The following is a 27,424-nucleotide window of genomic DNA, read 5'->3' on the forward strand; positions in this document are numbered from 1 at the left end:
CAGCGGTAGCATATGTCAACTGCCAAGGCGGTCTGCGCTCCCGCTGTATGTCATAACTCGCCCGCCGTCTCCTCCAACGGAGTTAGCAGCACCAAGTCGCTGCAAGCCACTCACATTCCTGGCAACCTCAACACTCCGGCGGACGCGCCGTAACAACAGGTTACCCTCAAGGGAGAGTGAAGACTCCACCTTCAGGTGGTCCAGCTGATTTGGAGTCGATTCGGTCAGGCACAGGTGCACCTGTTCGCCTCCCAGGAATCCTCCCACTGCCCGCTCTGGTATGCCCTCACCGAGGCCTTCCTCGGCATAGACGTGCTGGCACACAGCTGGTCCCCTGGCATTCGCAAATATGCATTTTCCCCCAGTGAGCCTGCTTGCACAGACCCTGCAAGGTCAGGGAGGATGAGGAGAAGGTCGTCCTGGTAAGCACCCTACTGGCCTGCCCAGACGTGGTGCTCGGACCTCACGCTCCTCGTGACAGCTCCCCCCGGGCAAATTCCCCTGAGGAAGGCCCTTCTTTCTCAGGGAAGGGGCACCATCCGGCACCCACGCCCAGACCTCTGGAATCTCCATGTCTGGCCCCCGGAGGGGACGCGTTCACTCAGGCTAGCTAGAGCCCATTCTACCCGTGGTGTAGCGGCTTCTTGGGCCCTGGCCAGAGGTGCCTCTCTAACAGACATTTGCAGAGCAGTGGGCTGGGCAACACCCAACACCTTTGCAAGGTTCTACAACCTCCGGGTGGAACCGGTTTCGTCCCAGGTAGTGGCACGCAACACAAGCGGATAAGCCCGGGATAGCCGGCCGGGTGTATCGCTTGCACATAGTGCCTTCCACCTCCTTTTGAGCTGAAGACATGCGCTGTTAATTCCCAGTAGTGTTCACAAAAGTTGTTCCCTGGTTGACTTCCTCCGAGCCCTGTGGCAGTTGAGTTTTCGGAGAGACTCGCTGCCGGCCCAGTACACGCGCTAACTAAGAGCCCGGTTCTGGGGTAGGTGCTCCGCATGTGGCGGTTCCCTGTAAGGCTAACCCCATGCTATCTATATCTTCCGCTAGTTCTTTCCCTGCTGGCAAACTGCGTCTTCCTTGGGCAGAGCCCCTCTGCCCCAGTCTCCATGTTGTATTAACTCCTCCCCCATTGGGCAGGATCTACCTTGAAGGCTCTCCACATGGTTGGAAAGACCATGTGATGTATTCTTCCACTTAAATATCCCCCCCTCTCTTGGGGCGAGGTGTGGTCTCCGCGGTGTCCTCCCCTTGGGAGGGACACCCCCCGACTAGACCTGGTGGCCCAGTCGGATAATCCCCCTTCTTTTTTAGGGAGTGGAAAAAGAGAAGGGGAAAGAGGCCATGACTGGGTTAAGCCTGTCTCTATCTCTGGGTAGTCGACTTGTCCCCAAAAAGGGCCGTTCGACACTCATAACTATGTTGGGGGAGGTTACATGTCGACCTGGTGCACTGGCTATGAGGCACACAGCAAGTCTGCCCACCACACACCGCCAGTTCACGTAACACAGTTCAGCCTTGTGGCGTTTTGTATAGGGACCCCTAGTGTCACTACATCGACACCAGCGTCGAGTGAGTGACAGATAGGGAACGTCATGGTTACTAGTGTAACCTCCGTTCCCTGATGGAGGGAACGAGATGTTGGTCCCTCCTGCCACAACGCTGAACTACCCGCTGAAATGGCCGGACCATATATCGGCTCCTCAGCGTAAAACCTGAATGAGTGGTTGCATACCAGCTCCTTTTATACCCGTATGTTCGGGGAGTGGCATGCAAATACCACTCGCCAATTTTCATTGGCCTTTTATCAAAGACCAGAGGTGTCTCGGGCTCCCAAGAGTGACCCCTAGTGTCACTACATCGACACCAACGTCTCGTTCCCTCCATCAGGGAACGGAGGTTACACCAGTAACCATGACGTTTTTGATGGTACTTTCTCACCTTCGAATAAGCAGTTTGCTACATTGCTACAGTGAATGAGTTTCCTGCTGTCTGTCATCTACTATACATACACAGCACACGTGATGATCGTGATATACTTTTCTCAGTGTTTGAGTGGCCACCTTCACACATACACTTTGAAGCTCGCAGCATATGCATACTATATATTCATTAAATTAAATAGCAGGATTTTGTGGTTTAATACTCATCTTAGGACATATTGAGATTTTAATTTGATACCAGTGTATTCATACATTAAAGAGCACCTATGATGGTTTTTAATCGTGCCTAATTTTGTTTTAAAGGTCTCATACAATAGATTTACATGCATCCAAGGTCAAAAAACACTTTAATTTGCTCAGAATTTAAATTGCAGAATTACCTTTTTTTTTCCCAGTGTCAAAAACGACTAGTTCAATGATCCGTCCTAAAGGATTCATTCTAAACTCCTCCTTTCAGAGAGCCTACTCTGCTCTGATTGGTCAGATGTCCCAGTCTGTTGTGATTGGTCTACCGCTTAGAGGAGTGTTTGAGTGTGGGTCAAAGCTGTTCGCGAGCAGCCAATAAAGACCAGGGGCGGGTTTTTTGTTACCAAATTACGTAGGTTAGTACAGGAAGTAAGTCTGGAATTACTAACAACTCGTTTCAGGAGTTCAGAATCGGTTCTTTCTTTTAGGAGTCAATAAATCCATTTGTCGTGCACTTTGATTTTTGAAACTTTGCAGACTTTTTTACATTCACAAACAGCTATATAACACACTACATGAAAGGTAATATTTGAAAAACCATAATAGGTGCTCTTTAATGTTGATCCCAGGTATGTAAAATTCCATGGTATTTTGTGTTTTATAATTCCATTATTATGCCAGGATTCCGTCCACCTTTTCCGCATCACAGAAATCATAGGGTCCATATTTACATATGGTATCACAAAGACTTTTGTGTTTTCTTTAAAAGGATAGTTGACCTTTGGCTTACTGTGCTGTTAAAAGTCATTGTATAATTGCCTGCTTGTGACCCCTGAAAATGTTCCCCATATACTAAACATGAATGAGCAGGGCTCGACATTAACGCTTGTGTGGGACAAGTGGATTTTTGAAGGGTCAAGTGAAAGAGAATTTTTGTTGCCTGACCGGACAAGAAGTCTGATTAAAACGTCAATAACGAAAAAATAACCAGCTATATTTGTGATAGGCTAGGCCTGTGTCACTTATTAGAAACTAGAAATTTTATAATTCTAGTAAGATCTAGTAACAGCTGCACCCTGTTTGATTGACAGGCGGCGTATGTGTGTGTGCTGAACATGCTCGTGTTCCAAAAATGCTAACACTAATGCACGCCTGAATGGTCAAATACAAAGCCAAAATGCCCGCCTTGGTGAGGTATTCATGTAAACACAATGAGTTATGTCTTAAGTGAACGTAAACAGAGGAGAAAAAAGCGGATTTGCATTACAATGTCAGACTTGTTAGTATAAATGTAAGCTAATAGACCTGCTGCTGTCTAGTGTAGTATGTCATTATAATAATCAAACAACCATCACAAGAAAATGAGAAAACACTCACTGCTCTTGACTGAGTAACTTTAGTAGCTTTAAAAATTATTAATGTATTATAATCATAGAGTGAAGACCAGTAGTAGTTTTATGTTGCATTTCATTCTGAATGTTTACTTGAATACTTGATAGCCTACTTCTGTTAAAAACTTTTAAAGCTGTTAAAAAGCACTGAATTTTATTCATTTGCATTTTTTGTTCTATTATTTTTTATCTATTTCTATTCATCGTTGTTTTTATTGTTATTTTATTACTTACTGTTTACTAGTTTTGAATAATTACTTTCTATAATTAATTCTTCCATAATTAACATATTAGTTTGTGTTATCATTTGTTGTGGTTTTGAAGCTGGTATTGAGAATCGTCAAATTTCTCTACAGACTACTAACATTTTGGTATTGTGATAATGTATAGCCTTTATTGTACATGGTAGATCTTGCTGTAATAACATGATGGAAATGTAAATCTCATTCCACAGAAGTGTGAGCACCCCTGTTGTAAATGATGGTGATGGAGGCTTTCTTTTATTTCACTACCATACGTAACATAAAATAATTACCATATGACAATAGCCTCCTCCCCTACCCAGTGCAGTTTACATTTCTGTCGCAGAGAATTTAGTTGATTGCATAGGTACACTATTAGATTGGGCATTTTAGGAAACATACAACAGAAACTTTTACATGTTACTTGAGCATGTAACTTAAATGTCCTTTTTTTCTCTCTGGACAAGTAACTTTTTTACTCGGACAAGTGAACGACCAATTTACTTGTCCGGAAGGGCAAGCACATGACAGTGCTTAATGTTGAGCCCTAATGAGTCTCCTGACATTCCAGAATTCACCTTAAGCATTTCTGCTCCAACAAGGCCTGGGCAAAGGCATGGACAAGTAGTTGCTCCAGCCACCCAGAGAGGGCCATACTGGGGTAAAAGTTCAGCAAGAGTCACCTTCACCAGCTTGGCTCCAGGAAGCAGTCTGGACTCAGGACAGCAGAGAGTGACTGAGCTTTAGAGATGCGCAGATGGTTCTGTCTGCACTGTTGAACAGATCTAGATTTGGACCACAGAGACTGACAGCGACTGTTTGGGCTATTGAAGTAGAAAAAACTGTGGTTTGAATGATTGGCTTGTGGATAAGCAAATTTGGATTGCATTTTTTTTTCTTTGGTGTAATGTGGCTGGCAATTGTGGGTAGAAATGGTGAGTACTGTGTAGTGTTCTCATATAAGAAAAGGTGTAGATTGTGGACGGAAGGTATTTCAAGCTTGATGAATGATTTTGTGACATCTGCTGGCTCTTCATCTCTCTCCTCCCCCACCTCTGTCTCCTCTTTCTTTTCCAGTCTCCACGTTCATTCTTCTCATTTGTCTTTTCTCTCTCCTACCTCCCTCTCTCGATGTCTGACCTCAGCTCATCTATCTCCTGCCCGGAGTCCACCGGTTCCTCCCACTCATCCTTCGTCTCCCTTTCTTTATTCATCACTTCATCAACCACTTCAATAGTTCTGTCTGCCCTTTCATTCACTCTCATTTCTATCTGGCCAGAGTCCCTGCAGCTCATCTTCTGTCTCGCCAGTTTCTTCTCTCACACTCATTCTTTGCTGCACTCTCTTTCTCTCTCTTTACCTCCTTTAAATTTGCCTGAACCTCTCCCTGCAATCTTTTTCCTTCTTTAACTTTTTCTCTTTCTGTCTTCTCTCTGTGAAGTATTTCACGGAGAGAAGTATGTTCAAATGAAAGCAAAAAATATTTGTTTTTGTTCTGCAGAAGGAAGTAAGTCATACACATCTGAGATGAGAGAATTTTCATTTTTGGGTGAACTATCCCTTTCAGTATGAATTATTTCTCCCCCTAGTGGCAGTCGTGATGAACTGTCATTTTACCTGCAACGGATTTAATTCTTTAATGGAGAAGCTACCAAAAGTTTGCTACCAAATCTCAGAATGACATTACTGTGTGTAATTTTGTTGAGCAGATGAAATAAATGAAATTCATGATTAATATTCACTCAGTATTTATAAATTATTATAATTATTTATTATTAATACTGTTTTTTATATAGTTATTATTATGATAATTAACAACAAAAAACACCATAATTCAGCAAATAGAAAATAGAAATTCATAGATAGTTACATTTTGCGGGTGCAGAATTATATGACACAAACACTCTTAATCACACATTTACTGTAATTACAAAATCCTTTTGTGATATATTTGCAACCTAAATGATTACTTCTGACTTACACATTCATAATCGTCCAGTGTACAGACGTAGCAGGCATTTAGAATAAATATGTTTAGAATAGATTTTGTTCAAAATAAAGTTTCAACTTTATTTCATATTCATATTTCAACGCAGCCAAACCTCAAACCGGATGCGACATTTTTGGATCTGGTTTGAGGTTCGGATGTGTTGAAATATTTCAACTTGTGCGACTAATCCGTATGCGACCGCCTGACCGGATGTGATGAATTTATTAAAAATGATTGGTGTGAAGTGAGAAATACAACAGATTTTGATATGATGGTTGGAATCCCACGCAGACCCCGTGCGTCACTCCACTGGAAATGAATGACTTCGGTCTATCACCAATCGTTTGTCAGATGCAGGGAAAAGGTGAAGTTAGAGTCTGCAAAGGTTAGGATATGGGTGGCACTTTAATCACTATCTCTGGGTAATTCTACAGGAAGGGGACATAGAGACCAAACCACTAAAATGGAAATTTAGAATGGGGCAAATGTGTTTAAGTCCAGTGGCAGGGAATGGAAAGACTTTTGGAGAGTAGAGGTTAAAAGAGAGAGAGAAAGACAAGAAAAAAGAGCAAAACAAGGATGATGGTTGTTCAGCTAGACAGGTCAAGAAGAGAACAACCGTTCCCATGGTGCACAAAGAACCGAACGGTTGCTCTTGTGTATTTGACAGCATTTTGTTCAAGTTGTAATGCCGGGTGAGAAATATAAGTGTCCACAGGCTCTTGCTGCCATGTAATCGTACTCAGCCCTGCTCCGAAGAACAAGACTTTGACATTAACATGAGCAGTAGGGATGCCCACGAGGGACCCACAAGCTTGCTTCAAAAAGGAGTCGTGTCTGGGCTGTCTGTTGTTTTCTTTTATAGTAGACACCCAGGATTGCAGTGTTCACATAAGCGATGCCCCAGCATGCGGATAGAGGCCGAAAGTCCTATTTGACTGCATGACATGAATAGAGCTGTAGTACTTCTCTGACAGAATCTCTTGCTGCTCCCCACCTCTCCACGTCTTTCTCTTCTCTTTCATGTTCGCTTCTGGCTTTTTCTTCTCTCTACCACACTCACACATACACCATGCCTCTCTCTTGTAGTATCTGAAGAAATATCACCGTCGGTCAGAGGCACTTGATTCTTCCACTACTGTATGAGCAGTGACAGAAAAACTGTGCTGAGTACTGCTCTCTCTCTCTTTTCATTCCCTTCCTCTCTGATTGGGTTGAGCTGAGCAAACAGAGCCTCCATCTCGAGGCATTAATAACGTTTCCACCTTTTATCTGTCATCTCGCCTCAGAGCTTCAACCTCCAACATGGCTGCCAGACACTTTGTCATTCCGACTCAGGTCGCTTTAGCCCTTCTGTCAGATTCTCATGTGGATGTCTTGGGAGGAGCTGCCATTATCCTGATTTCCAATCTGTGTGCTTGGGAGTCGCCCCGCCAGCCTGCGTGTATGTGCTAATATAGCCCTGCCGTGTGGCTACAGGGGCCTGTCTCGGGGCAGGATGGACTGATGTGCAGCTGGAGAGGTGAGTAGTTGTGAGGGAGGTGGAATGATGTTGAGTGGTGAAATGAGAGAAAAGAGAAGGGGCAGGACAAGCTGGATAAAAATATCTGCCCTGGTGGTGAGGCAGCTGGGCTGAAGCTCAGGAGCAGTTAGTACCAGGCGATAACAGCTAATAAGAGATTGAGTCCGGACTCCGGGGTTGAGGGGTCACCGTCTGTCTGATGCCTGAAGTACACACACAGCCAGACACACTGACCTTAAGATAAACAGACAAACACACAGACCTAAATGTCTCACTGCGCCAAGGCCTGTGGATGCCAGTGTGGCTTTAATTGGATTGCACAGTTCTCTGTGTGTGCCAAAGAGACAGAGAGAGTCAAGCAAACCTACACTCATTGATGAGGTCATGAAGTGGATGTAGATTATATGCTAGGACTTGTGGGGCAGTTGTATTTAGTAGGAGTGTAACGATTCACTCATCTCACGATTCGGTTCAGTTTACGATACTAAACTCACGGTTCGGTTCAGTTTATGATTCTTTAAACTTAGCCTGAATCAATAAAAGTTAAGATTGATTTTTAATATTACTTTAAAGACATATGCAAAATAGTTCCTTTCATTTAAAATTAAACTAAAAGAACTGTTCTTAAAAGTGCTAAATGATCCATTTACATCAGAAATGTACTGGGACTAAAAATCAGCCCAGAACAGGGCAGTGGTTACACCAAATGGAAATGTTAGCTAATAATCCTGCTTAATGAAAATACAGAATTATGTAGAGACATGTGCTGCTTACACACTGTCACTGATTACATACATTTAAAACATTTTACATTAAAATAGTTTTTTTTTTAAATAATATTGTCCCTGATTACATCTAAATATTCTTTTCAAAAATACATATTTAATAGAAGTGCATGCTTATCCAGTGAAATAATAGTAATTTACTGATGAATTCAAATCAGACATGACACATAGCATTAGGATTATATTCCCACAGAGAATTATTATACATAATTGTGACGAGGAGGAGGGCGTAGCTGGGCTGTGAGGGTGCATGCCTGGTGCTGAGTAACCCAATCAGCAAGAGAGAGATAAGAGGAGGAGCCGGGGATGCCAGTGAGAGAGACACACACACAGAGCTGTGTGTGTGTGTGTGTGTGTGTGTGTGTGTGTGTGTGTGTGTGTGTCGTCAACGCCTGTTATTATGTTCCAGTTCCGTTTGATGTTATTTTCTATTAAAGTCTTGTTGAGTGTTGATCCGGTTCCCGCCTCCTCCTTTCCCGAACCCTGTTATAGTGGTGCCGAAACCCGGGAAGGAGGAGGGATGTGCTGTCGTGGAGTCCTCGCCGCTGCCATCTGCCAGGGGACGGAGGAGTGCTGCTGGCCGCCGGGAGTCGGAGGAACCGCCGCCATCTGCCAGGAAAGGGAGGAGCTTTCCGTCTGCCAGGGGTCGGAGGACTCACTGCTGTCCGCCTGGGGAGGAGTGGCTTTTGTCTGCCAGAGGGCGGAGGAGTGGCTTAGGACCAAGCGAAGGCATGTCTGGGGACCAGTTTTTCTCTCTCTCTCCTCTCTCTCTCTGTGTGCCTCCCGCTCACCCTTTCCCTCTCCCCTCTCCCTCCCCTCATCTCTTCCCATGTTTCCAGGAGGCAGGGTGTACCATCGGCTGGCAGAATGGCCGGAAGGGCAGCGTCTCCCCTCCAGAGATGGGGGGGTTAGGCCATTCCGGATGGCACCCGGCCTGAATCGGGCGGGGGAGGAGTGTGATGAGGAGTAGGGAGTGGCCGGGCCATGAGGGTACATGGTCACCTAATCAGTGGGAGAGAGAGATAAAGGGGAGACAGAGGTGCCAGTTAGAGAGACAGAGAGCCACATGCGGCCGCTGTGTGTGTCAATGTGTTTGTGTTTACGCTGATTTAAGTTCATTTATTACATTAAAACTTATGTTGACTGATCAGCCGGTTCCCGCCTCCTCCTTGCCCATCCTTTACCTGTTACAATAATATTCAGCATTATATATAGTAAATTAATATGCCACTATCATTAAACCTATGTAAACTATAATTTTCTCTCACACAGTCAGAGCAGGTCACTCTCGCACTTCAAACGGACATTCGATCCCTTGTGCTGAATGTCCCATCTTCACGATGCACATCGTCTCATTTTTGAACCGTGATGTATCATGCCACGATAAACCGTTACACCCCTAATATTTAGACAAGTGATTTTGACATGCAGACATTTGTCTTAATCTTGTAGATATATTGACATATCCTGTTTATTATGTGAAACTGCCACCAGTTCCTACACTTTGGCTGAAACAGAAATGGTAGGCCGAAAGTTTTGCTACTTAAATTAGTCTGTGCTTACCAAAATTTAAATCACCGCCCCCAGTGGCTGAAGCTGGAAGTGTTGTTGGACGTTTGGGCAACTCCTGTTTCTGGGTGGAATGTCCACAGAGTGGCGCTAAAGTGAATTGATTTTTTTAGTTGTAAATTATGTACTACAGTGAAGAGGAATGCATATTTTATTAACTCCACCCCCAGCCCAATCCCAACCCTAAACCTAACCATCAATGTAGTAAAAATTAAATTTTAGAGCAATAATGCTAACTTTGAATCATGCTCTATATTGTTTATGTGAATGCAATTAATTCCTGGTACCCACGGGACCAAAACCCGTGTAGGGCTAGATGAAACTGTGTTCACACTTGAATTGATGCAAAAATGTCTGATGGGGGATGGAGCTTGTCAGTAATTTGGCTGAATGGGATAAATATCAGAATACATGAATTTTTGGAAGCAACATGTTGATTTTCCATGTGATCATAATGGTCTGATGTAGCCACACTTTTAACAGACAGTGTACATTTTGGTCCAATGTCTTTGAACTGAACATGAAGTTGTGTTCTTGCATATCTAGATTACTACTGTATCTACCAAGTGCTTTAAACACTAGTTTAAGTATCTCCCTAAGATTAAATGCCACTAACCTGGCAAATTCAGCGACTAGTGCTTCCTCAAAAGCACTCATTGTATCACCTTGATACCTTGTAAACATAACTTTGTTTCCAGGCAATCAGATTAGAGTTTGGCAAATTTAGTTCTCTCCATTTTTGTTTGCAGTATGCATCAAATGAACATGTCAACATACAAAACATAGGAAAATAATTAAATGATAAACTACGCTGAAAAGGCCTTGATCATTTCTTATATGTTAGCACACTGTTTCATAACAGCTCAGTCTTAGCATCAGTTATGAACCAGCGGGTCTGTGCTTCTTGCTAAGCATTTTTTATATTTATCAGGAAGCCGATAAATGGCGTTCTTTGTGGCAGAATGTGATCCGAAGAATCATATTGAGTGTGAGTGGAGTGAGGGGAAGAAATAGATAGGGAAAAAAGAAAGAAAAAGCAAAAGAGTAAATAAGACATAAGACAGTGATAAAGAACTCTGCTACTGAATAATGCCCAAGACGTTTTTCTGAAAGGATGAGTTGACTGCCGCGATGCAAGGCTAAATAAAACAGTTGACTGGTGTCACAGAAAGCTCTCTGTGCTGCTGGTGGCCCATCTCCACCCTTTCTTTTCCTTGCACCACCATGTGTTGTATAGAAAATGCAGCAGCTAACTTGGTCATTGCATCTTGTGGTTTTATTTATAAGCTGTGTATTTGTAGTTGTGTTCATTGATGTAGGCACTTAAATTATGCATCAGAATAATGCTTCAGTAGATATCTGAAAGATACAAATATGGCAGAGATAAAAATATGATAAAAAATAAAATAAATAATAATAATAAAAATTTAAAATAGGGTAAGGTTAGACTAGATTTGGAAAACTTTGAGGAAAGGCTTGAGAAAAAATAGACAGGAAGAGAGCACGAGAGAGAAGTGAAAATAGGGGTGCTCCATTTCTGCCCAATGAGCAGCATTAGAGCTGAACCGTGTTTACACAGCCCTCCTCTCTCTTTGCTTCATTCCTCCTTGCTCCCTCTCTCTCTCTCTTTCTCTCTCTCTCTCTCTCTCTCTCTCTTTTGCAGTATACTTTCTCTCCATCTGCCCATCACATTTACTGCATTAGTTGGGAGTCTGTGTGCCACATTACCACATTATATTTATTAGACTCCTTTCATCTGTTTCAAGTGCAGAAACTACTGTACTCATCTGCAGACCCATCACTCAATCCTGTTGCCCGCTGGGCACGTCTCCTCTTCGTAAATGTGTCATTAATTCATTTGGGGCTCACTGCGCCTTGGGAGAGTTTACCTGCATCTCCTCCAGGGCGCCCCATGAGCCGAGTTGGATTTTGTACGAGTGAGGCCAAGCTTCACTAGCTTCAAATGACTCAAAGCTAATAGCTGTGAGGCATCATGGAATACGGACGAGATCTGGAGTGAATGTGCTATATGCGCATTTCTCGCTTTGCATCCTGGAGTGACCGAGTCTGAGGGAAGTGCAAGTGCCGCTGAACCATCAGACCCTGGGGCTTTTCGGTTGAACCCTCGCATCATGTAATATGATGACAGCCGACGCTGAATATTTAAACACTGATTGTTTTTAAAAATGAAGTGGCACACCCTTCCATCTCAAGAGGTGTCTCCATCCCAAGAAGAAAAAGAGAGAGCGAGCAAGACAAAGAGAGAGGAATGCTATTTATAGAGCTTGTCACAGTGCAGGCTGGGAGATGTCTGCTAATGTTGCATGTGACTCTAATTGCCGGAGACAGCGTTGTCGTAGTAACACAAGGCGCCATGTCACTGCTTTGGCAACAAGCTGCTTCAGGTCAAGGCTACATGGCCCAGGAGTGGAGCTCCACAAGGAGAACGTCTACAGTGGCAGAAAACATCAAAGATACAAACTCCTAACAGAAAAGCTGTAGCGAAAAAACCCTTTGAGACAACATGGAGTATTAATTAAGGAAATGTAAATATGCCCGAGTGTCTGTCTGTATAACAAGGACGTAGAGAGAGAAAAAAAGGGGTTACACAGCGCACACGTCAGGCAGTGACACGGTGTCCTAAAATTAAAAATCATAATTTTCTATGAATAAACACACACCGCCACCATATTTCAGCATCCGATGATGGCGCAAAGCTATGACTTCGGAAGCTGATAAAAATGTTAGTGCGCGACTCACATTAAAGTTTTCCATTAAATTCGACCCAAGGAACATACATTATTGACTTCAGCCAGAGTCCAGCCCGAGATGGACCACTGGTATTAAAATGAATGGGAGAAATTGAAACGCCCAACGGATGTAGAAAAGGAAGTTCCGCCTTACAGGTAAAAGAGCCAGTCACCTTTAAGATAGATACATCGCCTGTCAGTCAACTCGAGAATGCGCATTAGCTGAACCAGCCTGAAAAAATATATATATATATATATATATATATATATATATATATATATATATATATATATATATATATATATATATATTTTTAGCATGATTTGAACTAAAGAAGTACAATTTATGATACCATTGTTGACAGATTTTACTGATGATTTAATATATGTTCTTTGATCATAATCTTGACCAGCTGTTTTGGACATCTTTCTTTCCTCACTTAAATAGATGGGAGCTGTACTTTTATGCCACTTGTTTACATAGAAAATAGCTGCTGGAGAGCATTCCAAAGATGGCTGCCGAGTGAAATGACTTGCCTTGAAAGGGACTTTGCTTCAGCCTATGCACATTTTTCCTTGACTTGGAAGTTTTCCACGATTCATAACAGAACCTTTTTTTGTTTTTCCAGTTTCCAGTGTGTTCATCGCATTGGTGTATTTCTTTAGTGGATAATGTGATGTTTAGCATATTACATTTGTAAAAAAAAAATCAAATAAAAAATGTGGCTCAATAGTGGCGATACTTTACAGAGTCACAATGACCGTCTTTCGACAGTGCCTCACCCGAGTGGGTAAATAACATGAGGTGATGGCCTTAGTTTAGTTAAACTGATATTGTTACCTTTGAGTTGTTAGGACAACTACACAATTTGAGCCTAAACTAATTTTTACTCCAACTAACAACTAAACTGGTTGATGTTCTCCATCATGATTGCTCGTTTCGGTAGTTTTTACATTGCTTCTTATGAAGACCAGTACCAGAAAAGTGTCCAGCGACAATCATAATTCTCAGGAAAACTGTGGATAAGATGCTTTGTGTAAAAGCGATTTTTCAGTAACAAGTTTGTCATTTTGTGGTTTGACAGCTTTAATGAAGCCTAGGCTACTTATAAAGAAATTGCATAATAAACGTTGCTTTTTCTAATCGCTCATTATACGCAGCGGCACCGTGTTCTCGTACATCAACATGCAAACTCATCAATGTCAATTTATTTATTCTTAAAGAAGTCTAAAAACCTTTGTATGTAACATTTGTCTGTACTGTGATTAGATTCACAATTTTGGACTTCCACCTCTATGCTTCGAACGACCAGTTCTACAGTATGTGTGATGATACATGTGCTTTGTCCTACGCGTGATGCACCATGGGGCTTCTTGTCCAGTGTACGACCTGCAAGAGCAGAGGTTCTCAATGGGGGCGTTCGAAGGATGCCAGGGGGCACTGAGAGCAAATTAGTAGAGAGGGGGTCGTTAGGTTACAACTGGGGGGTGTTTATCAGTCATAATAATCAAATCTATCGTCAAGGTCCTCTTTGCATTAAAACGTTTATCTAGACTTATAGTATATCAGTTGGTTCTCAATTATACGAGTTGGTACGCATTTGTATCGCGGTTCATCTGATTTTAAAGGCTAATGACACATCTGAAGTATCTGGTTTAGCAGCGTCAAATACACAGGCGGAGGCACAACCTTGGCTAATGCACCTGTATGGCTCTGTAGATGGATAAGGCTCAATGGACAGATCAGTGCAAGGCAAAGCTCTTAAAGCTTGAGCTCTTAAACTCGCAGCTTTGCGAGATTCAGTGAGAAGCAAGGCGCGAGAAGCGGAAAACATTTGAATTTGGCACAGAATTCTGCATCACCACCCTTGAATTTACTAGAGTAACACTAACTGTACTTTAGGCAGAAATATATTAATAATAAATATTATCATATAACTACTTCAGCCCAATTGAATTTGTCATAGGCTATATTAGGGGATTGAGGGAATATAATTAATTTTTGTTACAACTTATAAATATTTATGTTTTGTATTTATTGTTTTTACATGTGTTTAGAGTAGGTCTACTGTTTATAATTACAAAAATGCCATGTTACATCTAACCATGGTAATGAAGATCCATGCTTCCATGCATTTACTATGGTCTTGTTACAAACACCACTGTAAAAACTATAAAAAATAAATAATCAAAAAGGCAAATGTAAAATATATTAACAATATCACTTTTATTATTAGTTTCTGTCTTTGCATTTTCATTTTATAGGCCCCAGATATAGCCCTCCATCTGCTTGAATTCAAGAAACGCAAGGTTTGGTCTCATATTCATGACACGTAAGCCTGCTGAATTTATTAACAAAACTTTAAAATTATGCACTGCATTGAAGTTGCATTGAGCAAATTAAGCAAATAACACAAATAATGAGTTTTGTGTTTAATGTTATTTGTTTTCTTTCTCCGCTTTAAAATTATTTCACATAATTAGGAGGGGGGTAAGGGAATGAAGTAGGAGGGTGTTTATCAAAAAAAGGTTGAGAACCACTGTGCTAGCGTAAGCCTCAGGAGACAAAGAGGAAATACCCATCACTCGCAGAAGCACAAGTACAAGTAAAAGCTTGGATATAAGCCTGAACATTGAATGGAGGGAGTAGATGAGAGTGACGGAGAGTGAGCTAGAGGAAGGAATTAAACAAGCGTTGGATGGTCAGATGAGGGATGACGATGTCACAGAGGTGGCTGAGCAGCAGACAGGGATGAGGCAGTGATGAAGTGATGAAGGAAGGAGGGAGGAGAAGGAGAATAATAGATGAGGACAATAGGAGTGCATTAGTGCAGGTGTGTGCAGAGACTGTTGAGAGGACTGCAGAATGGCAGAAGGTCGAACAGCGTTCGTCCAGGTTACACCCTCCCTCAGCTCTCTCCCTCATTATCAAGCTCTCCTCCCAAATCCCTCTGGCCCTCTTTCTCTGTTTTTCTACCTTGTTTCCCCTCTAACAACCTCTGATTCAAATCACCATGCCAGCACACCAGCTCTGGTGTTCCCAGTAAGCTTGCATCATTTTGTGCCACTAGATTTTTAATTACAAAAGTCATTTAGGTTAGAGTGCTTAATCTTTCACAGTTAAAGCACTTGCCATTCGGTCTTGGCTTTCACAAACATGTGGGTGTCTCTCAATCTTCCCACAACGGTTCACTTATTATCTACTCTTCCTTATTTCTCCATATATTTCTCAGCATCGCTCTCTTTCTCTCCATGTGGGTAACTGTCGTTTATCCAGAATCTCATCCAGGGGGGAATATAAACTACCTGTCAACGAGCGTCTTTCTGCCAAATTTATATCTGAAATGAAAACAAAAGCGGGCCGAGGTCAGAGAGATCTTTTTTAAATTATTCATAAGCAAGTCTCCCTCGGCTGCAGTCTTCAGCTCCTGTCGTCTGCTTTGTACCGTCTGCACTGTCAACAAGGGCATCTGTCATGCCTTTATAAAATAGAAGGTAGACAATGAAGAGGGGAGACTACCAGATTTTTTTTTTTTTAATTATTGATTTGCAGTGTCACTCTTTTTGATTAGCTTTTTTTTTTTTGCCTATTCTACCTGACTGGAGAGGACCGGTGTGTTTGATTTATTTTTTTTTTCATGTTTTTCTTTTATTTCCACCATTGTGAGTCATAAAAGGGCATTAATGTTTAATTTTTAACGTTCTCTGTTGACTCATATTTTGGCTGTGCTTTTATTTAGTGTGCATAATTGATTTGCACCATCTTATGTCCCTCTGTGGTATTTGAGTGGAATGATTTTGTGTCTGAAATGATTGCTCTTTCCTTTTTTTCTCTATTGAGGGCTGGGATGTAACAAAACATTAAACAATCTCCCTCTTTTACAGTCTTTTTCATTCTTTCTCTTTTTCCTTTCTTTTCCCCTTTTTTCTCTTTTTTATACAGAAACAGCTAGCTGCGCTGGGCCTGGTGGATGTGTGGAGCAAGACATCGGCTGATTTCTCTGCTGTGTCAAGCCTGGGAAAGGGGAAGCTCCACTTGGGAGCTGTGCTGCACTGGACATCCCTTGAACTGACCCAGGAGTCAGGCAGCAAGGACAGTATGCATGAGGACAAGCATGTGGAGAAGCAAAAACTCTTCTATGCTGATCATTCCTTCATTATACTAATCAGGGACAACAATACTGAGGCATTGCTCATGATAGGTGCTCTGGAACAGACTGAGGGCTCTGCAATTCATGATGAGCTGTAGAGTCCAAACGGTTTACGTTCTGGCATTGACAATCAGCTGAAGAGCCAATATGGCTGACCTTTGGCTATTGACAATAATCCATCCCATTTATTCACAACAAAAGTCTTTCATCTGTTAGTTTTGTGTTATGTGTTGCATTTTCCATTACTTACTTTCAGAGATCTGTTTGGGATAGGGTGACATTAATCAATGAACTCCACATAATTCCGCAGAAAGCTTTGCAGATTTCTTTCTGAATTGGAACACCCTTCATTCACCAAGTTCTTCTCATTCCCCCAACTTGAATGTTATTATAATTTTTTTTTTAATATATTTTGCCTAATTGATAAAGCACACACAGCTCACAGTTTAACACTGTCCTAAGCAAGCTCGACAGGATAAAGGACAGGTGATACAAGATATCACTTCCTTGTAAATTCCTTGAGTTTTTGTCCTTGCCAGCCATGATCATGACAACGGAAATGGCAATTTTTCAATCACTTGGTTTCTATTTATGCTGTTATGCCGGGAAGCCCCACCCACAATGAAATCTCATTGGTCCAAAATCCCATTTTGCCCTCATGTCTAGAGGGTCCAGTATAAAGTGCTTGTGGTCAGCTGAGACAAGAACATGTTCTAACTGGCTGTGATTATGTTGCGTCATAAGGCATTTTTGCTTTCAGTTTGGACTATAGCTGGTCGATATGTAAAAAATATTTTAGCGATAATTGCCTTAAAAAATATTGTGATATTCGATTACATCTTCAACACCCTGCCGAGGGTTGGTGAAATTATTTGCTTTACTGATTTTGCTTTAAAAATTCCATTCATTTATTGAAACACAAAAAACAAACAAAAGACATTTCTAAATTCAAATTGCACTTTAAATTAAACTAAAAAACCAATGAAAAACAAGTAATAAAAAAATCGTATTTAACCAACTCCCCAAATCCAAACATTTACCATCTCCAACGGCTCCATTTGCCATCACGCAAGCATCCATCAATGACAACAGGTGGAAAATTACCTACAGATTAAGAACTAAAGACAACCATAAATGTAAAGGTAATAATAATCAATAATAAAGCCTAATAAATTCCCTTGTGTTCCCAAAATAATGCTGTCAAATGTGTGTTCTTATCGAATTTGTGTTTGTATTGCGTTTTGGTAATACAGTTAATGCTGCCTAAAGAAAAGAAAAGAAAGCTTAGGTTTAAGGTGAATGTGTCTTGAATTACCTTATGATTTAATCACTTTCATCTTTGTTTCTTTAATACAAAGATATATATTACTGAACCTGCAGAGTTGCGTTCACAATGCATGCCAACTGTGTGGAAATAAAGCAAACTAAACTCACAGCACCTCCCGAGATGATCGGAGATAATTTGCAACATTCTCATAGATGACATTATTCTTGCAAACAGTTTTCATATGAATGAAACAGAGATAAAATAGTGAAAACTCTTTACATGCGCTTGTTTCACGTGACAGGCATGCACTGCATGCCGACATGCGTGTGTTCCGCATCGCAGGCTCGTGCCGCACTCCTCTCAACAAATAGCGAATCAGACACAAGCATTGACAGATTTTCTTTTGTCTGTTTTTATAAATACAATAGTGTGTTTCTTCAAGTGCGTCTTTGCGACTAATAGCATTTCTTGTCATTTGTCACTTGGAGACGTCTTACAGGTTGCCCGCCTGTTGCGGGTAGATGAGCAAAATGACCCATGCATGAAATACATTTGGACGAGGAGCTTGCGAACTGGATTCAGCCTCGTCGCGTTTTGCGGGTGGCTGGTGCTAGTTTCACACCCTGGCCACTGTTTAATATATTTGGCAACTTCCCAGATCCATGGTTTTGTCATTTCCCGATGTTTTCGTTCATTGTCTGTTCACAATCGACATCGGGATCTTTGTAAGACATTGTCAATATCCAAATAAATTGTCCTATCGCCCAGCCCTAGTTTGGACAGAAAATGTGCTTGTCATTGGAATCTTGTCGCGTCGCACCTAGTTAGGACACTGCTCCCAAAAGCTGATCAAACTACTACTCAAACAGTGATACTGTATTACTTAACGAAAATTATTAAGCTCAAAACTCTTTTTTCAACAAAATATTTACATTTACATTTATTCACTTAGCAGATGCTTTTATCCAAAGTGAGTTAGATGAGCAAGGATACAATATAAGTGATTCATCTTAAAGGGATAGTTCACCCAAAAATGCAAATTTTCTCATCATTTACTCACCCTCATACCAGCCTAGATGTGTATGACTTTCTTTCTTCTGCAGAACACAAATGAAGATTTTCAGAAAAATATCTAAGCTCTTTAGGTCCATACAATGCAAGTGAATGGTGACCAGAACTTTGTAGCTCCAAAAATCACATAATGGAAACATAAAAGTAATCCATAAGACTCCCATGGTTAAATCCATGTCTTCAGAATCAATCTAATAGGTGTGGGTGAGAAACAGATCAAAATGTAAGTCATTTTTTTTTTTACTCTAAATCTCCACTTTGACTTTCACTTTAACATCTGAAAGTCACATGTGGTGCCTGTTTAGTTTCACTTTCACATCTGAAAGTGAAAGTTAAAGAGATTTAGAGTAAAATATGACTTAAATATTATTCTGTTTCTTGCCCACACCTATTATATCGCTTCTGAAGATATGGATTGAACCACTGGAGTCTTATGGATTACTTTTATGTTTCCATTATGTGATTTTTGGAGCTACAAAGTTCTGATCACCATTCACTTGCATTGTAGGGACCTGCAGAGCTGAGATATTCTTCTAAAAATCTTAATTTGTGTTTTGCTGAAGAAAGAAAGTCATACACATCTGGGATGACATGAGGGTGAGTAAATGATGAGAGAATTTTCATTTTTGGGTGAAGTATCCCTTTAAAGAGACAGTAACAAGAAAAGTGCTGAATAACAATGCGTTTCAATTGCATTAAAATTACTAGCCAAGACCGAGATTAGTGTGCAACATAAGTAAAAGATGTAGGGTCAAGTAGCCATGAAAAAGTTGTGTCTTACCTGTTTTTTTAAGACATGAAAATGCAGAAATGCTACATTCTTTAACATTTGCAGAGGCCTAATTTCGCATGCAGAAAGGCCGGCTAAAAGAGCATTGTAGTGATCCAATCTAGATATGGCAAGAGACTGAACAAGGAGTTGTATGGCATGTTCAGAGAGGAAGGGTCTTATCTTCTTAATGGTGTAGAGTGCAAATGTACATGATAGGGCTGTTTTAAAGATGCGGTTGATAAATTTGAGCAGTTCCTCGATGGTTACCCCCAAGTTTCTGACCATTTGTATGGTGTTATTGTAAATGAACCCAGCTGAATGGTGATGTTGTGCTCAACAGCAGGGTCGGTTGGAAAGTCGAGCTTGGTTTCCGCTCTGGTTGAGTTGAAGGTGATATTCCTTCATCTAGGCCGAGATGTCTGCCAGACAGGCCGAGATCCGAGCTGTCATTGTGGGGTCATCAGGCTGGAAAGACAAGTAGAGCTGCGTGTTATTGGCATGGCAGTGAAGAAAAAACCCATGTATGCAAAAATGGCATCACATGACATCATAGCACAACTGCATCTGTTTCTCAGAGCTCTGAACTACCAATGATCATATAGAGAAGCCGGGCAAAAATACACTGTTTGAAAGCCCAATGTCCAAAAGGCAATCGGTTGCAGATTCAATGCAAATAGTTCTAACAAAGCTCCAACAGACTCCCAGAGAGCCTCTCGTCCAATCAACATGAATCTGTACACCACTGAAATCTGCTGGTACAAGTATCTGCCATAGACTCCCATTGAAGCACAGCTTCAGTAGACCTTTATAGACCATGCGTCCACTGACTTCTATGGACATATTCATGTAGAATTTTTTTTATTATGCTACTTGAATGAGCAGCGAGATGTGTGATATTTTACACTTTTATTCACTAAAATATTGAAATGCACAAAGATTAATATGTAATTTATATAGATAATTTGTAAATATATTTAACTCATCATTGCAGCATTTTCTGATTACATTTTAAGGGAAGCCATGCTTTCCGTGGAGTCTTAAGCCCAAAGTATACTTTGGTTTTGACACAAACGCTTAGCGTCTGGGTACAGTCGAACGCTCACCTTTCAAAGTATACTTTATTTGACTGTTCACATACACAGGCAGTTCGCACATGCACACTATGACTGCTATGAGATACTGGACTATTTAGACACATAAAGATGTCTTTATTGTCCTTCAGACTCAAGTTATACAACACTGTTGTTGCTTCTACCTTCATCTCCTGTTGTTTAGCGGTGGTTACATCTTCTAGTGCTTCTCTGTGAAGGCAACAGCTCAACCATGAGTGTTGCCACCTTGTGGACCCACCAATTAGTGCAAATAATTCAAGGCGCATGCTCATACTGCATGTTCAGAATAGGGGCTTGTGATGAGGAGGAGGGTGGGGCCCAATCGGGCTAATTAGCCAAGGAAAGGGATAAGTGCAGTGGGATGCGGCAGTGTGAGAGAGAGAGAGCCACACACAGCTGCTGTGTGTGCGTTTGTGTTGTGTGTCTTTTTGTTTTATTAAATATTATTTTGACCATTCAGCCAGTTCCCACCTCCTCCTTTCCCATTTTTAACCTTATTACATTAGTGCAGAAGCCCGGGAAGGAGGAGGGATGCGCTGTCCTGGAGTCCTCGCCACTGCCATCCACCCAAAGGAGCAGCCGCAGCCATCCGCTGGGGGACAGAGGAGTTGCTGCCGGCCGCCTGGACGTGGAGGAACGGTCGCCATCCACGAGGGAAGGAGGGGCTCATTGCCGGCCACCTGGAGTGGTGGTCAAAATGTGGAGGGGCGTTCCATCCACCTGGGGTCAGAGGACTTGCTCCGGTCCGCCCGAGGAGGAGCGGCTGTTGTTCACCAGAGAGTGGAGGAGGTGTCGAGGACCAGGCGACGGCGTGTCTGGGAACCGACGAGCAAGTTTTTTTTCTCTCTCTCCTCTCTCTCTCTCACTGTCGCTCTGCCTTGCCCTTTCCCTCTCCTCTCCTCTTTTTTTGTTTTTGTTTTTCCCTCCCCTCGTCCCCCTTCCCAGCTCTAGAGAGGTGGGGAAAAGCCTGCCGGTAGGCAGGGCCAGAAGGGCAGCGCCCCTCGAGCACTCTGCTGATGATGAAATTTGCGTCATGGGCGCCCAACCTTCACGTCTGACCAAAGTACACATTGGGTTTTAAAGCAATTGCCACTAAGTGTAAAACATCCTTCCATATTTACTGGAAATCAGTTCTGCAGATTGTATATTGTATCCCACAATCAGTGTATAGATTCCTTGTGGGCCTACTGATGCCCTTCTGGTTATGTCTAAAGGGTCCAGTATAAAGTGCTTGTGGTCAGCTGAGACAGGAATACACAGGTACAGATGTCTGCAAGCCATTCACAGCAGAGACGCTGACTGACAGCAAGACTGCAAGTGGTAGACAGTGTCAGCAGAATGTTCTGGATCCAGTATGTTTAGTGTCAGCTACTCTCATTTCGACACTCTGACACAACTCATTCTCCCATGTTACTGTCAGGAGAACAACCATTGTGACAGCCAAGTGAACAAATGCTGATGTGGAGATTCTGGTATACACACACCACCCGCTCTACAACTGTAAAATGATTTCAACCACTCCAGCCACTATCAACATGTAAACTCACTCATATATCTATAATATATATTTGGTACTGGCATTATTTATGCACTGAAATTTAAGTGTCCTTACTTTTTACCCTGAAGGATGTCACCTAGCTTTGGCTCTAACCAGCGGCGGGCCGTGCATTTAAGTCTAGGCCTTCAGTGTGATTCATGCCATTAAGAAAACATAGTTTCACAATGAATAAGACACCCTATGCCTTTGGGCATCATACATTATGTCGCAGCTAACTAATAATACCAATTGACATTTTAAAAACACGTCCATGCATGGAAGCCAGAACTTGAAATGACACTTAATGCAGCATGACTGTTTTGTGAATGTCTCCCGAATAGACATTCAGAAATCATAATTTTTCATATGAATCTACCAAGGAGGTCTATAATACCTGGAAAAATCTATCTAATAATATTTACGATTTAAATGTTGCTTGCAATATATTTTGTTTCGTCAGGGTACACGGTTATGCTGCGTTACATTCAAGTTGGATGTGAGATATTCCTACTTGATATCTCCGACCATAAATGCATTCCATTCCCAGATATTCGGAAGATGACATATAAGGAAACAAAACTGCAGTGCTCCCGTTAGCTTAGCAGGGGTTTGACTCTCATTAGAGATGTCTCCTAGCAACCCAGCTGATAAACAATGCTGCAACACTAGCATTTGTGCTTCAGGTGTACGATTATCAAAAGAGATTATAATGTTTTATACACCTGTTTCTGCAAGCGTTTGTTAAACAAGCTTTAATATCATGTAATGTGGAAACGAACTCATTTATTGATATTACTTAATAAAGTGAATGTTTATCACTTACTTTGTATATCTCCCTGAGTGTCGACATGTTTGTGTGACATAATGCCACTACATCTCGGTTGGGAATTTCTGCACGAGCCTACAAGTTGTAATTCTGACTTAAAGATGCATTCCATTGCAATTTTCGTAGTAGGAAGTTGTAAAATCCGACTTTCCGAGTTGAATGGAACGCAGCACTTCTTTTCAAAACCTGATCTGACACTGAATGCTCAAGCAGCAAAATTTTACACTTAGAAAACTCCTGATGTTGCTATAACAATGCAAAAGCACTTACCAATTTGCTTGAAGTGAAAATCAGCCATCCTTTCCTGTTTAATAAATTAAGCAATCATTAAGCGGTCATGCAGAACATCTCGTGTTTTTTAAATCCATAAGGATCTCTTTCTCAATGGCGATAGTGGCAGTGATGACAGCCGACTCGTCAGACAGCTTGATCTTACACTTTTCGCTCTTGAATTACATACATCACTTAAAGCGTGATTGCGTCACTCAAGGCCAGCTAGAAAGCCTTGACCTGGACATATCCTAAAGATCACACCCTCCAAGAACAAATAAATCAATATGATTTGCTGATGAATCTGACAATCTGACTTTAGTTACCCATTTATTTGCACTTTTGAGGGATTCTGAAAAAAATCTGAAGGCCTGAGGGGGTGGAGCTCAGACTCATGCACTGCTTCTGCTAACGAGCTTGGCTTTGGGCATGTGATTTGTGAAACAGTTGTCATGCTTTGCTTGTAAGCATCAAGTAATTAATTCTGACTGGATAAACTTTTCATTTTTCTTTATTTGTTTGTAGATTAATTAAGAGTGGAAACCAATTAAAAAAAAGGTGATTGAGAATGAAAGGATAAAAAATATTTATTTATTTGGCATGCTAGGCCAGCAGAGAAGGCCCTGAGAAATTGCCACTGGCTCTAACATAGACAGGTCCCCACTTTTCTTCTGTTCCACCTCAACTCTCTCTCTTAATTTGACCCTCTCTAGCTGACTCATCTTCTCAGACAAACTAACTCAAGCTCATCAGGGACTCCATAGTATTAGGGGCTAAGCTGGTGGTGCTGCCCCTGCTCTGAGATCAGTCTCTTGGGGAGCCAGATCACTCACCCTTATTGATAGGGCAGGCTTAATGCTAATGGCGCTAATGACTCGAGACTGCTGTCAACAACGCAGACAGATGATAAACCTTTTAATCTTTTAATGCCTGTCCCAATCAATGGAGGCCATAGACATGCCACTCCATGCCAGAGTAATGTTGTGACAAATTATGCCATAAATTAAGAATTTACGTGCCACGTGGTTTTCGAATTGTTGTTAAATTTAACGATTGTTGATCTCTTAGTGTGACTGTTATGGTATGGGAAAGTCATGCATTACTGTTGAAAATGACAGTGTTTGTCTGTATTGAAAAGTAGGCTACTGTTTTGTAGAAGAACTTGTAATATGGTTTCGGATAATGGCATGAATATAATGCTGTATTTAAAATACTGAGTGAACCCAAAATTGAATGAATAAAAGTAAAAATGTAATATCTTAAGCCAATAAAGCTGTTTACAATGCTGGTTTAAAAGACTATAAGGCTTTTAATGTTTCAATGACCATAATAATCAGCTTCCATTTTACGGAGCACTTTGTTCATTTAAATTATCTAGAGCGGAAACCTCTCAAAGAAACATAAAATGAAACAGAATGACTACATAATGAAAGTGGGCAAAATTCTGTATCCTTGTCCAAACTCTGTCGAATAATTACATGAGCGACTGGGCCAGAGATGTTGAAAGTAGCTGTGATATTGGAACTGTCAGGCCTTTTAAGCACTGAAGCTAATTAATGGCCACTGGAAATTGTGGAACGTGCACTGGCCTGACTTATTCCTCATGCTCTTCGCAAAGGTTCTTTCAGCCAATACCGCACATAAACACAAACTGTTAGTTTCCTCCCTCTACAAATGAATTATTGAGAAATAAAAGGAACGAGTGGAAAAAAGAGTATCCCCTCTCTGCCATTAATCTTGAAAAAAGAGTGTCCCTTCATGTCCATGTTTTATTAAAATCTTTAAGGGGAGTTTTATTTGATTACCTCAGAATGCTTGGCTTCTACGCTCTGGAAACACATATTTTTAGAGAACCATATTATTTTTGCAGACCGACTATGTTCGCGGCTAAATGGGGTTAGGGGAAGGCAGAGATGGATTCTTTTAGATGGAAAAAGTGTAAATGGATTGTACATTTGTCCACATAAGAAACATCAGATGTCTGGCCCAGAGACAAGCCTGTTCGTGATGAATGCGTAATGTCCAAGTGTGAGCACCAGTGCCTGCTGCTACTGTTTCTACATGAGCCTCACTGTACCCTCTCTCTCTCTCTGAGGGTGTGTGTGTGTGTGTGTGTGTGTGTGTGCTTGATGATGTTAAAAAATATTTACATAATTACCCTACTCAAAAACCAACAGAAAAATGTCATTACTCATTTGCAACTCCTAAAAGTTTTAGAGGGACCCAGATGTTGTATTTTGCCGATGACACAAGGCTCACATAACCCTCTTGACTTTTATAAGTGTGTGTGAAACATAACCCTCCATGTGAGCTTTTTTCTGCACACACGTGTGTGCGAAAGGGTTTCATCTGTTTCGATGTATGGTCTTCGTATATCATGTGTGTTCTTGTGCAAGTGAACGTAAAGTGTGCTATGCTGTCTCAGAAACTCTGGGGCCCGGGGGTGTGCAATGTGAGCACATTATTTCTGCTCAAGTTCTCATTAGCTTCACTGCCAATTCATGCTCACATTCTATTTAACTCAAATTCATTCAGATCCATTATATTTTGTTACTCCCTGCTGAGGCCTACTCAGCCAAATACAGTATATATATATATATATATATATATATATATATATATATATATATATATATATATATATATATACGTGTGTGTGTGTGTGTGTGTGTGTGTATATATATTATATATACACAGTATGTATATATACAGCATATAAACATTTGAGTGTTAATGTATTTTTGTTAATGTAAAGTTGTATAACGATATCTATTAAGTATTTTAATTTTTTCAAAAATACCCTACATTAACACCGATTACAAATTGTAATTCAGTGTCAAACATTATCAAAACAACACCAGAGCTATGCAAACAAACATACATGCGTAAATTGACACAATATTATTAGCTCAATATAAAACATCATGGTTACTTGCGTAACCCCCATTCCCTGATGGAGGGAATGAGATGTTGTGTCGATGTAGTGACACTAGGGGTCACTCTTGGGAGCCCGAGACACCTCTGGTCTTTGATAAAAGGCCAATGAAAATTGGTGAGTGGTATTTGCATGCCACTCCCCTGGACATACGGATATAAAAGGAGCTGGTATGCAACCACTCATTCAGGTTTTATGCTGAGGAGCCGAGACAAGGTCCGGCCATTTCAGCGGGTAGTTCAGCGTTGTGGCAGGAGGGACTTATCGCATGGGGTTATCCTTACAGGGAACCGCCACATGCAGAGCACCTACCCCAGAACAGGACTCTTAGTTAGCACGTGTACTGGGCCAGCAGCGAGTCTCTCTGAAAACTCAACTGCCACAGGGCTCGGAGGAAGTCAACCAGGGAACAAAGTTTGTGAACACTACTGGGAATTAATGGCACATGTCTTCAGCTCAAAAGGAGGTGGAAGGCGCTATGTGCAAGCAATACACCCGGCCGGCTATCCCGGGCTTATCCGCTTGTATTACGTGCCACTACCTGGGACGAAACCGGTTCCACCCGGAGGTTGTAGAACCTTGCAAAGGTGTTGGGTGTTGCCCAGCCTGCTGCTCTGCAAATGTCTGTTAGAGCGGCACCCCTGGCCAGGGCTCAGGAGGCTGCTACACCCCTGGTAGAATGGGCTCGTAGCCCTACCGGGGGCAGCATGTCCTGGGCGTGATATGCCATAGTTATGGCGTCAATGAGCCAGTGGGTGATCCTCTGCTTGGAGACAGTGCTTCCTTTCCGCTGTGCACCAAAGCAGACAAAGAGCTGCTCAGAGATCCTAAAGCTCTGTGTGCGATCCAAATAGATGCGTAAAGCGTGCACCGGACACAGCAATGACAGGGCTGGGTCTGCCTCCTCCTGGAGCAGCATTTGCAGGTTCACCACCTGGTCCCTAAAAGGGGTCGTGGGAACCTTGGGCACATAGCCCGGTCATGGTCTCAGGATCACGTGAGAGTAGCCCAGACTGAACTCCAGGCACGTTTCGCTGACAGAGAAATCTTGCAGGTCTCCTACCCTCTTGATGGAAGTGAGCGCAGTCAGGAGGGCAGTCTT

The 27,424-nt window shown here is 41.7% G+C and overlaps 1 protein-coding gene across 1 annotated transcript in view; it reads left to right on the forward strand.

Annotated features, from left to right (window-relative positions):
* The window catches only part of serpinh2 (serine (or cysteine) peptidase inhibitor, clade H, member 2), a 40,807-nt gene extending 23,106 nt beyond the window's left edge, over positions 1 to 17,701 (forward strand). The window contains 1 exon segment of the mRNA XM_051708060.1: positions 16,325 to 17,701. Within this exon segment, the coding sequence (XP_051564020.1) occupies positions 16,325 to 16,630 (306 nt within the window). The 3' untranslated portion in view covers positions 16,631 to 17,701.
* The last annotated feature ends 9,723 nt before the right edge of the window (positions 17,702 to 27,424 follow it).

Source organism: Myxocyprinus asiaticus, chromosome 1 (assembly GCF_019703515.2).
Source record: "Myxocyprinus asiaticus isolate MX2 ecotype Aquarium Trade chromosome 1, UBuf_Myxa_2, whole genome shotgun sequence".
Taxonomy (NCBI): Eukaryota; Metazoa; Chordata; class Actinopteri; order Cypriniformes; family Catostomidae; genus Myxocyprinus; species Myxocyprinus asiaticus.